Source organism: Ischnura elegans, chromosome 8 (assembly GCF_921293095.1).
Source record: "Ischnura elegans chromosome 8, ioIscEleg1.1, whole genome shotgun sequence".
In the NCBI taxonomy this organism is placed as follows: Eukaryota; Metazoa; Arthropoda; class Insecta; order Odonata; family Coenagrionidae; genus Ischnura; species Ischnura elegans.
In genome coordinates, this window is record NC_060253.1 from 26810900 (window position 1) to 26828050 (window position 17151).

At 37.8% G+C, this 17151-nt stretch overlaps 1 protein-coding gene across 1 annotated transcript in view; it reads right to left on the minus strand.

Annotated features, from left to right (window-relative positions):
* Positions 1-17151, minus strand: part of LOC124163461 (sodium-dependent neutral amino acid transporter B(0)AT3) — a 204257-nt gene that overhangs the window by 29060 nt on the left and 158046 nt on the right. Inside the window, exon 3 of the mRNA XM_046540381.1 lies at positions 10972-11209. Within this exon, the coding sequence (XP_046396337.1) occupies positions 10972-11209 (238 nt within the window). The remainder of the gene's footprint in view (positions 1-10971; positions 11210-17151) is intronic.

The window sequence follows — 17151 nt, forward strand, 5'->3', positions numbered from 1 at the left end:
GCTATCATCATCATAGCATTCAATGCTGAAACCCGGGTCGTGCTATTTAAAATAAAGTGTGGAATAAAACAAAGTAATTTTATTTTATTCTATGATGAAGCAATTCCACAAATTAACGCCTGAGACCGTGTCTTACATTTTATTTTTTTATTTTACCAGTTTTTCGTCTCAAACAGTTTTCTTTCATGATTGATATATTTCAATGTGTGCGCCCTCAGTCGCTCGGTGAGAGAGAAACCCGGCGTCGATACCAGCGTACTCATGGCCAAAAGCGCCTTAGCATCCCATCCCACGGACGGAGTGCTGCCCTTGAAATGCCCTCCTCAAGACATTCAAACAAAGATCGGGCAGCCTCTGAAAAATCTCTGCCACTTTACTATCTTCCTATGAATTACTGAAACCGCACCATTCTTTTATGATAACACTACATAATGAAGAATAATTCTCTTAAGGCTGACAGTTTTATACAGCGTTTCATCCTTTTATTCTAACTCTTTTAATGTTTCCAAATTAATTATTTATTAATTGTGTATTTATATGTTCAAATATTTATTTATTTATTCACTAATGCCTTCTATTCACATATAGCCAAAATTGGGGCTTTCCGGCGACGGTATCACCACGTTGCCAGAAAGGATGCCAACAAAAGCGGTGGCTTAGCTAAAGAAACTAAGCGTAGCTAAGTTAAAGTAAATTATAATAGTAGCAAATACGTATTGTCGGAAATATATTAAAAGTTAATCATTCAATCCATATAACGTTGCCGCTTTTTCTAATACCCTCCGGGGGAAAACTAATAGTAACGCCAAAAACGCTAATCGCCGTTTGATCCAGAGATGAACTGGAATCCAAATTATTGTTGAAAGCCAGACATTTTACCGGCCTGCGAGCCACCCCTTTGTCATGACATGAAACTCTGTACAGAGAGCCCTGGGTTGGGGGAAGATGGGGCCACCTGGCCTCACCCAACCCAGGTTAAATAAACTAAAGTCAATTCAAGTCAAAATTACTGATAATAACTGTTACTCTGGGTCTGTAAATGGCCTTTAGAAAAATATGAAGTAATGAGGCACAAGTTTCCCATTCATTTTTACAAACAACTCGACGTCTGTGAAAAACTCAAAATTCAAGTGGAGTTGAAGAAAAAACTCGAATCGAACAGTTTTCAAAACTTGAGCCCAGTCAGCAAAAGCGGTGGCTTATGAAGAAACTAAGCGTATCTAAATAAAAGTAAATTATAATGTTCGCAAATACGTATTGACGGCGATACATTAAGAGTTAATACTGCATAATGAAGAACAATTCTCTAAAGGCTGATAATATTATTCATAATAACCATTACTGTGTGACTGTAAACGACCTTAAGAAAAACATGAAGTAATGAGGCACAAGTTTCCCATCCCATTTTACAAAAAACTCGGCGTGTGTGAGAAACTCAAAATTCGAGTGAAATTGAAGAAAAACTCGAATCGAACAGTTTTAAAAACTTGAGCCCAACCAACAAAAGCGGTGGCTTAGCTAAAGAAACTAAGCGTAGCTAAGTTAAAGTAAATTATAATAGTAGCAAATACGTATTGCCGGAAATATATTAAATGTTAATCATTCAATCCAAATAACGTTGCCGCTTTTTCTAATACCCTCCGGGAGAAAACTAATAGTAACGCCAATAGAAAACCTGAAAATAGGAGCCAGGATATTAGTAACGGCACAGTGGACAATATAATGTGCTGTTATTGCTCCATAAAGCCTTCTTTAGGCAAATTTTCTAATTTAGAAATCTGGGTCAATGAATGTCTCGTTTCGCCCGCAATCCATCGATTTCAACGAAATTATATGAGAAATATGAAGTACGCATTTTACGTTTTTGTTGATTCTTTTTTTTTATTCGCCTGTGAAATATTTCAAAATATTTTCGGACACTTTAAAATTTTCAAATTAAACCGTCGCGTTTTAGTCTTTACAGCTTTTTGCTTCTTAAAACAAATGTTAATCACGATATTCGTTTTTGCAAAGAAGAGAGCAAACAATCGCGGTTAAGTTTAAATTATTGTAGGAAATTAGCAGCAATTTATATTCAAATACAAGTTATATAAGTAAAAGTTTGGAATCAAATTGATGAAAATATGGTCTTTAAGATAAGTTACCACGATCCTGATATTAAATCGAGGTATCCAACAATTCGCATTGTTTCCTCGCGGCAAGGCCATTCTTTTTCCGGCCCTGGCACTTACATCTAGGTCTTTCTCGGGGGAGTTATCCTCCAACATTTTTCTCTCCATTGTATTCCTTACGTAAATGCTATGACTCATGGCATAAACTATCCACCCACGATCGGTGCAAAAAAGGTAGAACGCTGAACTTTAAGCATTTGTATAAAATCCTGCCGAAGATCCATAGGGTCGCGTCATATATCGTTGCTTATTCGAATACAACAATAAATCATGAACCATTGTTTAGACGTAAACGTTTAGCTTCTACGGTCGAAAGAGTGAAGAAAAATGCGCGAAAAACTATGAGAACGGCGAAACGGTCGTATTCTTATTCTCGTCACGGGAAAAACATTTGATTGGTGCATTTCATTTTTTACACTCAGAACGAAATATTCGCATTACAAATAGCTTTTTAAATTCTTTGATTTTTAAAATAGCAGAAAGGTATATTTCAATTTCCGAGATGTAAAAAAGAAAATGGATATTGCAGTTACGTATGCAATGTGCAAAAAATTTCTAAACTTTTCATGCAAGGAAATATCTATGTTGTTCCTCGTATTTAAAATAAACCAAAAAGACGAAAATCGCCCCACGGCAATGAACTCTACCAAAATAACGAATAAAAAATACAAGCAAATGCACCAATCAAATATTTTTCCTGAGACCAGAATGAAAAGACGACCGTCTCGCCGTTTCCATAGTTTTTCGCGTGTTCCTTTTCATCCATTGTTTCATCCGTATCTCATTTACTATTACTTATTCCTTTCATTCACTCTGTCCAGCACTTCGTCGTTTCACGTCCTCTCCATCCACTCCACCTTTTCCTTTTATATTTATTTTATTTTATCTATGGAAATTTCAGTCTCTTAACACCATCTTATACACTTTGCTATGTAGGTATTAAGAGACTACCTCATGCTCGGAGTAAGAATGAGGAAAGACCATTCTTACTTTTAGACCTAATGGGAGACATAGCTGGATAGCTGCGTAAAAACGAACTTCAGATTAATATAATTAATGATGATGGTAATTGTTAAAGGCAGATACACTTTTTTATACATACGAAGTGTGTTCAGAAACTACCGGGATTTTTAAATGTCGTGATTTTGGATAGTCCGGTTGTGAAAATTTTATTTATTATTTTGGCATACATGTCTCTGAAGTACGATAACATTCTAGCTGTATTCATTGTTTACTTAGTCAGTGTCAGTCGCTAACGTCTCGTTCAGATTACGATTGTCTGAGCGATCGTCCTAACGATAGTTGGCCGAACTAGCAGTGTTGCATGTCCTGACAATAGTTACTGTAATTCCGAACTTTGCCACTTTACGATGGTTAGGCGCTGGGAGACCGGATGAGGAAGCGACAAGAGAAGGACGAAACGTTTGTGAAGCTCCCATCGCTCTATTTTTTTTCATGTATTTGTCCGAGCAAGGAAGAATATGGGCGGAAAAAATTATTTGTTAAATACACGTTGAACAAAGTAATAAATACCTCAACAGCTTTGATAACCGTCAATTTCTCGTTCACTTTAGATATCAGCACTTGAGGGCAGCACAGATTTTAACCATCGTTGTGTGAATGCACGATAGTTCCAACGATTGGCGGAACAATCCCAATCTGAACGAGGCATAAAAGGTTAGACGTGTTTTTAAGAGCTCGGAAATTTTCATTTGTTAAAAAAAATGATGAAAGAATGATTTAAAGCAAAGAATGAGGATCAAATAGAGTGTAAAAGTGTAAAAAGGATGTAAAATGTAAAAAAAGGCCGTATAGTGAGTTTGCTATGAGTAAAACAAAAATTTACGAGTGGTATAAACGCTTCCAAGATGGCTGAGAAAGACATTAAAGATGATGAGCATCCCAGCACATCAACAGCCGACGAAGACGTGGAAAAAAGTGCAAGTAACGTTTATGATAATATATTTAAATATATATAAAGGGGACTACTAGGGGCAATAAAATTAATGAAGACGAATAATTTTTTTTTGAAAAAACTAAAATTCCCGTTATATTCTGAACGCATCTCGTAAGTCCATTTGAGGTTCAGCTCCAGACGCTACATCCCCTATGAAAAAATTTTATGAACCTGAATAAAATTTGTATACATTCTTATACAATTGTCATGACAATGTATAAGAATGTATACAAATTTTATAAATGTTTATACAATTTTTTCATAGGCGATAGCACCAGGCCTCGAAGGCCTTAAGTCTTTTCAGGTCCTCTTTAAACCGTTATTATGTCCACAGAGCTCCTATTATAGGAACTGAGTGGAAATCTGCGTCAAGCCAATCTTAAGATAGTTAATCGCTGAAGATGATGATGACATAATATAAAGCTAGAGACACATTGACGCACTCTGTAAAGAGTGACCGCCCCACAAGGAACTTCACTCTTCTCTCCCGGCAGTATTCATAAAAGCTTTCCATTACAAGCTTTCCTATGGGTATTGATGGCCAAAGTGCCCTTGGTCACCTGCCATAAAAATTGGAACCACCACCGATTAGGGAACATACACACATGCATGGTACCAAGCTGGCGAAGGTTAACCTATTTTAACCCTTTTCCACCCAGAGGACTTTCTCTTTGCGATTGCGAAGATAATGAGTTACTTTGCTCTTATGGCCGTCTTTAGTAATCCAGTGAACTCTTTTGGTGATACATCAACTCTTTTATTCAGAATGACACTTATAGCCATATAGCTACTCTGGGTGGTAACGAAACCAGAAACTAATGCTGTACAATTTCTACGAGTAACTTTGTTAGGAAGGATAAAACTTCAGGGCAAGCACATTACTAGGAGAAGGAGAGTTAAAATAATCTATAAGATGCCATTTCCTGTTTAATTTTATGATTCTAACATTTAATTTTCTGACAGTAGGCGCCCATATTGAATTTCTGTTTCGCTTCTGTCTCTTTCCGCTTGTTGGCATATTTCTATCGGCTTCAAACATATACTAATGAAAGGATGAACTTCATGAAAACTTCAGCGACATAACTCGGTACTTATGACAGTTCGAGAGGTATAGGAGTGCGGGCTCTCTTCAAGAGACTCACATGCTTAGAATGGTAGGCTTTAGCTACATGGCTACGGTGGGCAGAAATTATTCTACCTGTTCGGGTAGGTTTACTTGGGCTGTTTTACTAATCAGCCCCTAATAATTTCCCCTCTTAAATTCGACTTGTCTCTTCAATGCACTGTTAGACTTATTCCCTTTTATTATATCTATAATTTAAATCATTTTCCTCGCTTACATTTTTTACGAGCATTTTTCTCTCCATCACGGTTTTAAACTTCCCTTCCTTGCTATTCTATCGCTCCACCCAAACCCTCCACCACCTCCGTATCTCATCTAGCGGTCTCCTCTTCTCCACATTCAGCACCTCGTCGTTCCTCCTCCCCTCCTTTCATTCCTACGTCTCTATACTCCCCCACACCCATATACCGAAGGCCTGCGGTCTTTTCTCGTCGTCACTCCTTTGCTTCCACGTTTCCGCGCCGAAAAGCGCAACACTCCAGATCAGAATCTTCACCACACTTTTTCTAATGCTCTTTCTTACGATACGATCGTATGATCTGCTCATTCATCTTCATGAACGCCTCCTTTTCCAGCGGAATTCATTTCCTGATGCCCTTACTGCTGTATCCGTTTTACTCCAATGTTCTGCTCGAATAGCAGAACTGAAGATGATGCAATTAACTACAATTCTCACATGTCTCACTTCAAAGTTAAAAGAATCAATTTAAGTAACGTACTTTAGCATTTTCATATTAAGGAGTATCTAAAATCAACCAAGTTACATAGTTAATTTTTAAAATATTTTTTCCTGAGGTTTGTAATGATAAATTACCGGGCATTATATAATAGTAAAATTTGAGTTGCATAATAAAAGACAAAACTGATGTTTTATCGCATGATGTAAATACACTCGCTATAATTCTTCATTTGACTTGTTATTGTTACTTGACTTCCTTGATGTGTTTAAATAGCCCTGAGGATGCTAAAACGTTGGCTAAAAAGCTATATACTTTTTATTGAACCAACCTCAAGATAAATAAAAAATAACAATAAAATTTAAATTGGCGGATCTGTATCGGAGAATATTCGAAACCAAATTAAAGAGTTCAAAAAAAGGTCATGCCTAAAGAGCCAACTATTTCATTGCTAAAAATTCGAAACAATATCAAACGGTTTAATTTGAAATTGCCCACATATTTTTCTCGGTGGGTATTCCAGAATTCCCAACATTCCCTTAGCTTGAGAAAGTATTGGGTGAGAACAACTGGTGAATCCAATGCTCAAGAAACACAGAATTCCATCAAAATATTTTCTCGGAACCAAAAAATTCTCGGGAAACCAGAGATACTGAAAACGCGAAAAATAAATATCCCATGTTTGGATTTTAAGCCAAAAGAACATGCAAATTATTATATTTATGTATTAGAATCTCTTTGATATGAATTTTCAACGTTAAAAACCGAATTACGTCGAATAATTTCTTTGATTCACAACCAGAGCTTCAACGCAAAGCTTTATCTGAAGTTGTTTTTTTTTCAAAAACAACCAAATAACACTGGCAAAAAATAAATAACTAGTGTATAAATATAATACCAGTGACCACTTAAACGCAATATTCAGTAAATGTTATCAATTTACCCTTCAAGACCCGTATGTGTAATTAAAATGTGCAGCAAAATACGCAGCTTTCTGCTACTTCTAGCCGAATCACATTACACATTTCAGTATTACATAACTATATCACTGATGAAATAGAATATGATCCATGTAAAAGGTTAAAACCGGAAACAACAGCAATGCAACTCCCATAATTAGGCGTGATTTTATATCCGAGGAGTAGTACTTTAAAATGAAGGCAAATTTTACGGCGAAAACATGCTTCGCCAAGCACCTAATGCAAGAAAAATACCTATCCCATTTTGATGTGAAAATTATTCATTTTTAAGAAAAAGGGCAAATTTAAGTTAACTGGGACTATCTATTTTCGCACAAAAATTAGATGCGGCCGTACAGTGGGAAATAGTAACAAGGAAAAGGAAGATATTGAACGACAGTGAGTATGTTAGTCTGTCTGCCTGTCTTTGATGTAATCCCCTAACTGCTTTATAACCCCAAAAATTTTTCATCTTATGATATCTCGCAGGTCCGGAATTTTGGTTGTATTGGTCAGTATGATTTTATCTTTCTTAACTATATATCTGCGCTTCCTTCCCCCATCCTTCCTTCTGATCATTCCCCTCCCGCTACTTTTGGAAGATACGAGTATATATCTGTCTGGAATTGAAATATCTTACTATCTGATGGTTTTTGCAAGCCAGTAGAAACACATACGGTAGAATTTGTGACATAAAAATTAAGTGGACAGTACGATATCTTTGTGTATCATTTGGCACTCTAAAGTGGTATTTCAGATTCTCAGAATACTCGGTCGGAATAAATGTGAATACAAAGGTGCACTCCAAATAGCGGCATTAAACAAATTATAATCTATAACAAAAAATGAAATTCGCCGATCAGTTTCGTAAAATTCTACTATATTGTTACATGTCATTAAAAAATTCACATTAAAAGTAAAAGCACGGTATCTTTCAAGATTGATTGTAGAACGCGTCGCTTCGGAATCCCCTTATGATAAGAGGCTTCCAAAGCCTTTGATAGGACCAGAGAACGCAACTCAAGGTACATACACTCAGGCCCAAAGAGGATAGCCCGAAGAATGAGTATTCAGGGAAGCTTGAAGCATGAAAGGGGGCCAATGGCGCTGAAAGGCCGTGCATTCCAAATATTTGAGTTAGCGCTGTCAACTTGACAGGCTGAAAGAGATGAGGGTTCGAGGGTGATAGGTAAATGAGTGGGGTGTTAAACGGCGAAAATTAAGGACAAGCATCGGAAGAAAGATATTGATAGCCGACACTGACAGACAATCGTTAAGCCAAAATCAATGCTGTCGAGACATCGATATTTACTGTCGGCGTAGAAAATGTGTGCATTCGAGTTTGAAGCCGAACGACCCATTTCCGCACGGAAAACTGTCTGCTTGCGAAGACAATGAGGTACTTTGCTCCTATGGCCGTATTGAGTATATCAGTGAAATATTTTGGTGATACATATAGCTACAAAGGGTGGTAACGAGGTCAGAATCTAATGCTGTTCAATTTTTACGAGCGACCTTGTTAGAAAGGATGTATATTCAGGGGAAGCATATTTTTTGGATGGAAGAAAGTAAAAATTATGAAAAACAACGCCATTTTCTGTTTACATCGATGATACTTTGCATTTATTTGACTTACACTAGGCGTCCATATTGAATATCCGTTTCGCATTAATATCTTTCCGTCGCTAGGTTTATTTTGACCGACTTCAAAAATAAACTAATAAGTTTATTTATTTATTGCAAGATACAACTAGATATTCGTGGCGATTCGACAGCAAAAAGGATAGCGTGTTATCTTGGAAAGCATAATACGCTCAGAATGGTAGGATGTAGCTACGATGGTCAGAAATGGGTTAGCTAAATAACGAAAAGTGACACAGAAAAACTAATTGCAACGTAATTTTTTTAAACTCAATCCTGGGCTACTTTTGGCTAGAATTTAATATTAAGAGGACGGACACCTCCTTCGTCACCGTATTTTTCGGAAACAAATCACCCACTTGAGACTAATACTATCACCTTGACATTATCAAGTTTTATGAAGTAGACCCTGGGTAACATATACCTCTACATCAAATTTTAAAACTTTTCCCCAGTATTTTCTTAAGGCATTTTTAAAATTTATGTATAAGGTATAAGAAATTATGAAAACTGTCTACTTTAATAACTACGAAAATTTCAAGGAGATAGCGTTAGTTTTAAACGAGTGATGGGTCACAAAATATGAAAAAATACGACCGGTCGAGAGAAACGCATGCCTCTCTATTAAAAACGCATTTAAATACACTACATGACCGTTGTCACGAAAAAAAGGTGCCACTTATATTATACCTTCAATAACGCTAATATTCTACATGTTCGCACCTTTTGTACTTGTTTTTTCATAGCATGTTAGTCAGCAGCATACATATACTGAAGCAATAGCAAAATATGTAACATTCCTGCCATTTTGCACGAAATCAATGTAAAAACCTAAATGTAGCCTAAAGTGTTTTTATAAATAATACAAAACAAGATATTATATCATTAAAAAAAGCCATAGTGTTGAACTGGAAGAAAGACTAAATTCCAACATATAATTAATGAATTATAAATGGGTAACCTGAGATACCCCACATAGTCGTTAACGTAAGTTTTCTAGGCACATTCACGGAAGGGTTAAGGATGTTTGAGCTGAGCACAACTTTGGAAGCTTGAAATAAAAAAAAGCAATTTTTTCGCAACAAAAGTTGAGAAGTTATTAGAGCCACATTTTTATAGGTTTCTACAAAGCATATTTCACAGAAAAAGATCTGATAAATATTTTTTAAACTGCGAACCTATCATCAATTGGGTGTCTTAGTGTTTCCTTCTTGATGGCTTTACTAATACGTAATCATCTACAAAGTCAGTGAGTGAATAATGTTGGGGCTGACCAAAATTTATATCGATGGAAATCAGTATTCCCTGCTGATGATCATCTTGGATTATAGGTAGATTTGGCTTATATCGTAACCCCGTTTCCCGGGGCCGCTGTTGTCTCCACTGTCATGGGCAACTGGATACCGTGGAAAAGCAACAACAAAGATTAATGACCGTTATGAAAGGGGGTTTCTGAAAAAAAAACTCATTTCCATCAGCATAAATATGAATCGATACAAATTAAATGCACTTGTTCACGTAGCAGACAAGTGACGCGGTGTTAACTGGTGACAGCGCAGACAGACAGCGCAGCTGTAACCACAAGGAAATAATGGTGTGGCAATATTTTTGGTGATATAGGGGAGTATTAAAATTCAAACGCATTGAAAGGACTTCACAAAGGCTAATTATTCTTTAACTCCCCGGTTGGCGCGCCAAATTCACTTCCACGCGAGTGCAAGAAAACAAGCTCCTTATTCTACTCTACTATCCATAATTTTTTCCCTAACACCACCCTCTATCACCTAAATGGACCATGACTCGCGTCTCACGTTAATTAACCTTCTTAATTTCATCTTCATCAACCTCCTCTCTAATATTGAATGCCCACACATTGAAAAAAGCTTGAAATACCTAGAAGATTACCGCTGTGTAATCGAATACCGAGTGAGAAGTACGTTTTTTTAGCATAGAAGACTCTATTAGAAATTTTGCCTTAATTATGGTAAAATTCCGTAAGTGTACGCCTTATAAAAATTTAATTCGTGACCAGGAAGGGTAAGGCAAGGTTACTACACGCAACCGAAACTTTTCAACTATTCACTCCTCTCTCTAGCCTACATATTGAGTGCCTTTAAATTGATTAATATTATACTTTGAAATTTATTCCTGTGGAATCTAAACCTGAGTGGAAAGGTAAGTTTTTACAGCATGGAGCACTCCAAAATTTGGCCATATTTGTGGGAAAATTTCATAAAGTTATGCCTTCAAAAATAATTTTATACGTGAAGAGGAGGGGTAAGACAAGGTTGCTACACGTCACCGGAATATTTCAATAAATAAAGGACAAGGGGAACAAAATGCACTGTTAGAAGAAATGTGACGGTAGGAGGATAAAAGTATAAGCGCAAAAGATGCCAGGGTGCATCCAGTTGCGTCGTGGGTATTCTCTGGCATTGCTTACCTCCGCCGTTCTTTTGAGCAAGGTAGGGGAATCTCCAGACGTTCCCGAGTCCGACGGCGTATCCCACGGTGGCCAGCAGGAAGGTGAGTTTGCTGTCCCACGACTCTCGCTGTTCGCCCCCGCTCTGCCCGATGCCTCCTCCGCTCGCCAGCCCCACGGCGCCGCCCCCCGCCACGGCCGCCTCCGACACCGCCGCCGCAACCTTACTCCGCGCCTCCGCCGCACCATCCACACCCGTCTGCAAGGAGAGAGAGAGGGAGACACGGTAAAGAAAGAGCCCATGAAATGCTCGGTGTAACCACCCAACTTGTACGATTGCATGAATAGAAAATAGAACCCGTTCAAATTTGGTTCATGCAATCGAACTTGTTCCGTTCCACTAAAATCACTCATGCAAACAGACATCAACATGTACTGGTTTATGTACCGTGTAACCAGTGGAAACGAGGCTCCAGGGCGGGCTCGCAAGGTTGCACTTCTGGGGCAGGGACTGTAAGCGCGAGCTTTTTTCCTCTGCGCCCAGAAGGGGAAGGAATGGAAGGAGGAACAAGGAAGGAGGCGCCGCCGCGATAGGAGCCCGACGACGCCTCCGAGGAATCCCGCACCGTCACAGAGGCGGGCGGGTCCCACTATTAGCGAAACCAAGCAAACGTAATTAATGTGCCAGCGAGTTTAGTGGGTTTTCCTATGAGGAAGAAAAATCCATCGATCAAATCGCTAGATGTACCGTGTAACCAGGACTTTAGGGAGGATCGAAAAATCGATATTTCCCAATGAAGTCAGGTCCATTGAAAAAAAGCTGTGGGACTGATCAAAAATAAAGCCAAAAACATTTACACCTCTAGGTGTACCCCTGTCCCTCACTCATCGGCCATATATTGGGGGCGGGTCACAAGTCGACGAGTTTAATAATCCATAGTCAATCCCAAAAGAATTTGAATATTTACTGCCATTTCGGTCAACAATTTCGTGCATTTTAACGTTGAGCCACAATATGCCAAATTTGAGCGCGTCTCCGCGAAGAAAATATTCCAACGTCCACGCAGCGTGGCGGGTAGTGGAGCAGCCGGCCGCTCGCGTCCCCTCCCCGCTCGCCCCTCCCATGCCCAAAACGCACCAAAATTCACGCAGAATGCGTCTTTCTTCGTTAGCCTAACTAATATTTGGTGTTTCAGTATCGTATGGGGAGGACTAATCACGAAGGAATTAATTATTTGGGGTGAATGTTAAATACCGTAATTAACACCGAAGTAGAGAAAAAATCCATGACTGTGAATTAAATATTATCAAATATTGTTTTAACTGTTTATATATCAAATAATTTATTGTAAAAAATTGTATTCACTATGCTAGTTTTCGTCATGTTGAATATCTCTTTCTTTATTATTTGCCCTTTACGTTATTGAAAATATAATACCATATAATATATGGAAGGGTATTTTTCCAGTTGATTGATACTCCTTGGACAAATATCAAAGATAATTTAGGAATAAAATAATAATTATTCATAAATATTTAGAATTTACCGGAAATAAGGCTCTTTAACACAAATATCAATCTCAATTGGAGTTTTATTGGATATAATACGGTGTTTATAGGATTAATACCCGTGGATAGACTCCAATGACTTTGATTACCTGCACGAGAAATATGTAACGGGTGTGTTCGTCGTAGACGTTTTGGGGAAACTGACTTTGCTAGTGAAGGAACGAGGCAATTAAAAGCTTTGTCGAAACAAAACTCAACTAAGAGGAAAGAGTGGAAGATGAAAACGCCCAAAACTTTCAGGAAAACTCGTGGAATAGACTGATTAAGAATCTCACTAAGCGTAGCATCCTAGATAGTTTCGAAACTTTGAGATCAAACCATGAGTTAAGGAGATATTGAAAGAGCAGAAGGATTTCAGCGTAGGGGTTTGAGAAGTGCTCATAGACTCCTAATTTTTGTCAGTAGAGAACAAGGCTCGCGGATTAGACCCACTTTCGGCAAAGGAACCCTTTAGATTACGAAAATATGTGAAGCAGCGTCTATGTAGGGTGGGCGATGGATGTGGAAATTTGTAAAAGATAATAAAATAACACAATGATTTGTTCAATACAATAACAAGCATACGAGGTTGGACACACTTACAATTTTTTTTACTGCCGATTGCGTAAGTTAAGGTAACAAAGAGAACGGCATTTTTCGGTTTCTAAATCCTTTTTTTTATGTCCTCAAAAAACTTCAAAAGGCATTTTACTTACAAAAAAAAATAGAAAACTGTGGGATCATTTTGAATTTAGATGGAATTTTTGAACGCATGCAAAGCTTGAGTGGTATATTGAAAGGTTTAGCATTTATAATGCACACCTCATTAGGGAGAATATTGAATTATCAATAAAAATAAGAGTTTGACATGATTATTTGCTCATACGCAGTAATTAACTTGCATACTGAACTATATACGTTTGACGGGAAAAAATATGCACAATTTTCATCAATATCTGAGTGGCCGAGGGCCAAGTCTAGCACAAGTTGACATTAGGATGTGATTAGATAAGATGAAAGCGTAAGTATTGCGTCACAAATGAAGACAAATATTACCAGTAAAGAATTTTTATTGGATGTAGCAATCGATTGAGAAATGGAGGAGAATGGAAGCCATAGGCAAAAAAATCAGTGACTTTCGAAACAAGGTACCACGAGTTAATTTAAGAGTTCTGGGAGAATCGCTTCAACAATTCCAAACCATCCAGTCTTCTCTTATCTTGATTATTGGCTCTCGAAAAGCTCTGATTAAATGTTTTCCGCAGGCTGGCAGGACATCTGGCCAACATGTGTCGGAAACACTCATTCTAGGGTGTTGCTTATTTTTTATTTTTTCTCGGATTTTTTATTTCTACCTCTTAAAATATGCTATGGGGTGCAGAATGGATATCCTATAAATTTCAGCTAAATTGTTTAACATTTAGAGGTCGCTCAAAGAGCATAAATGCAATAACATTAAATTTTCCCAATTTTTTGAAGTAACATCAGTTTCAGGGGTAACGCACGATTTTATGGCCCATTAGGGCCTAAATTCGCTCCATTTTTACGTCCGCTCAACAGTTTTCCAGGAATACAATACTTTTCCGCGATCTACAGCCGCGCGTCACACCCCTGACGGCGAGCTGGTCGCTCGCGGGCCGCATTCACCGTCAACTGACCACGGCATTACGCCCCCCTCGCGCCTTCCCTAGCGAAAGTCGGCGGAAGGAAGGTGTTACCTAAAAACCTGTATGGTTTTACATAGTTATAAATTCTGGAGACTTTTTCGTTGAGATAAATTCGCAGAATAGATGGAACCATTAAGAATGATGTTTAGAGACAACTGTGTATGTTTTCTTACCCAAGTTTGCGTGTTTTACATTTTCTTTAATCTCATCGCAGTCGGATTTTGAATGGCGTAGAGTAAATTTTCGAAGTCGAAACGCTATTGACAAATACAATGTTGTTTATCGCGCGCAAGTCTAGTGAAGTATTCCTCATCGGCGCGCCGCGGCGTCCCTATAACAGCTATCGCTGCTTGTTTCGTGAAAAATAAGCTGACTTTGATTCGCGAAGTGCTGCAGTTGTTCCATCACCACCACTTAACCCTGAAACAAGAAGTGTATGCAAATACGAGACTAACGATGATGTCCGTGGTCCCGTTCCGGAGTATTATGTCGAGAATTCAAATAATTCAAGAAATATGGGAAATATATTAAATAGAGGCACAGTGTGCAGTGAGCTGTTAAAATTCAAGATTTATTTTTGACGGCCATCTACAAAACAGCTAAAGAATGACATGGAATTGAATGAAAAATTGGATCAGTTCTTTGATATTGCCGCGGTAAATGCTCTGGAAGTTATTCAAAACGATATGGATAAAGTGCTCTTGAAAATATAGAGGCGACCGGGACACATACTTCAAAAGATCCTAAGCTTATAGAGAGAGAGTTTTCAAAATATTTTTCTTTCTGAAAAACTTCCATACATTTATTAGTTTTGAGTTTCTGCTTGCACCAACAAAACTAATCACCCAAATCACGCGTAATATGAAATACATTGTAAACTGGCTGGTTGGGGTGAACTTGGTTTACCGGGACAACTATAAAACCTTTGGCTTGCCAAATAATGAGATCCTTAATGAAGCACTTTATAGAGAGAGAGAGGCGGCAGAGAAGTCGGCGCGACGAGTAGAGAGGAAGAGAAGATATGACGAGTATAGCAGGAAGTCTGAATTAAAGAGTACACAGAAAACCAAGTAGGCCTTGTAAAACTAAGACTAATAAATCGCTATCGATTCCCTTTTCATGTTATTAAATTGCTGTTGATGATACGTCATTCTTTTAAGAAATAATGATATTTTAATCTTAAGTAGTGAGGATGTTTCTGAAACGAATTCTATTGATGATACGCCAACGGAGTTGCCAAGTAAAAGATAGATTGGTAGTAAAATCCTCATTACACCCCAAATTGCACTGATCTTTGATGCCTTGGGCATTAGCGCGAGATATGAGCAGCAATGGTTCTTGCTGCTACTATGTTGTAGTAACAGGGGTTACTGTCTACCAAAGGAAATATTTACTAATTCGTTGAATCAAGTAATTAAATATTATTTTGCATATTACGTCATTAGGTGGTTCTATAAATCTCATGGCTGATTGAAGAAATAAAAACAACATTAAAGATTCCATAACTCACCGGAATTGCTAGTGGCCGGGCGACTGCTGAGATTGTTCACGACTGCGTTTAATAATGGAGATTAGCGAACATAATAAAGCATTTTCAATTGATTCAACAAGCGTAAATAGAGGTAACTAACTGTTTTCATATCTAAGGTTCTCAGTCTATCGTTTTTTTTTGGGTATTTTAAACCTGAGAATTTCCTTTTTTTCATATGTTAGGTTCGAAGACCAGTGATGTAGTTCATTTAAAGGATAAACTACAGCAAACACTCGGTATGAAAAACGCCAGTATAGTATACGAATCCTCCTTTCTTCCGCCGACTTTCGCTAGGGAAGGCGCGAGGGGGGCGTAATGCCGTGATCAGTTGACGGTGAATGCGGCCCGCGAGCGACCAGCTCGCCGTCAGGGGTGTGACGCGCGGCTGTAGATCGCGGAAAAGTATTGTATTCCTGGAAAACTGTTGAGCGGACGTAAAAATGGAGCGAATTTAGGCCCTAATGAGCCATAAAATCGTGCGTTACCCCTGAAACTGATGTTACTTCAAAAAATTGGGAAAATTTAATGTTATTGCATTTATGCTCTTTGAGCGACCTCTAAATGTTAAACAATTTAGCTGAAATTTATAGGATATCCATTCTGCACCCAATAGCATATTTTAAGGGGTAGAAATCAAAAATCCGAGAAAAAATAAAAAATAAGCAACACCCTAACTCATTCCCTTAGGCTATTGATCACTACTGATAGCATTTATTTCTCGGCAAAGGAGAATCAACCATTCGCGATTAATCTAACGGTTACTCATTGCCTCGGAATGATAAAACTTAAATTGCTACCGCCATGATGTTTATACTTTGTAAAAAGTGGTTATGATAGGGGTACACAGTGTTAGATAACAGCTAAGCACTGGTGGTTGATAAAATTATGTGACTACGTAGGTTTCCGCGGTGTTCAGGTTCCAATTTCTCCATGTTTCTGGTGCACACACATTAAATTGTTGTCATCACCAACAAACCTACGCGGTCGTACCGGAAGCATGGAGAAATTGGAAGATAAAATTGTGTATTTCTACTGTAATTTTTACAAACATTTTAACAATCACGACATGTTTAACCGTCTTGAGGAACCATCATTCACGAATTTCTAGTTAAATATCAGTTTTGGCTATCGCTAAACAGATAAATATTACTCCACAGAAATTTTAATCGAAACATCAATTTCAAACTCTTAAAAATAAATGGAGAAAAAACTTGTGTGGATAATTATGCACGTTTGATTTAAAGAAAAATAGGAAATTATAGGGCCTGTGTGAATTGAGATGGAAATTGTAACGTGTATAAAGCCTAAGCTGTAAATTGGTGAGTTTAGCATTTCTTTATTACACTCCTTAAAATTAAATTGAATTCTCAATGAAAATAAGGATTTGACATGTTTTTTGCTGAAATGCAGTTGTAAATTTGTGTACTCAACTATATAAATCTTAAAATTTTCTCA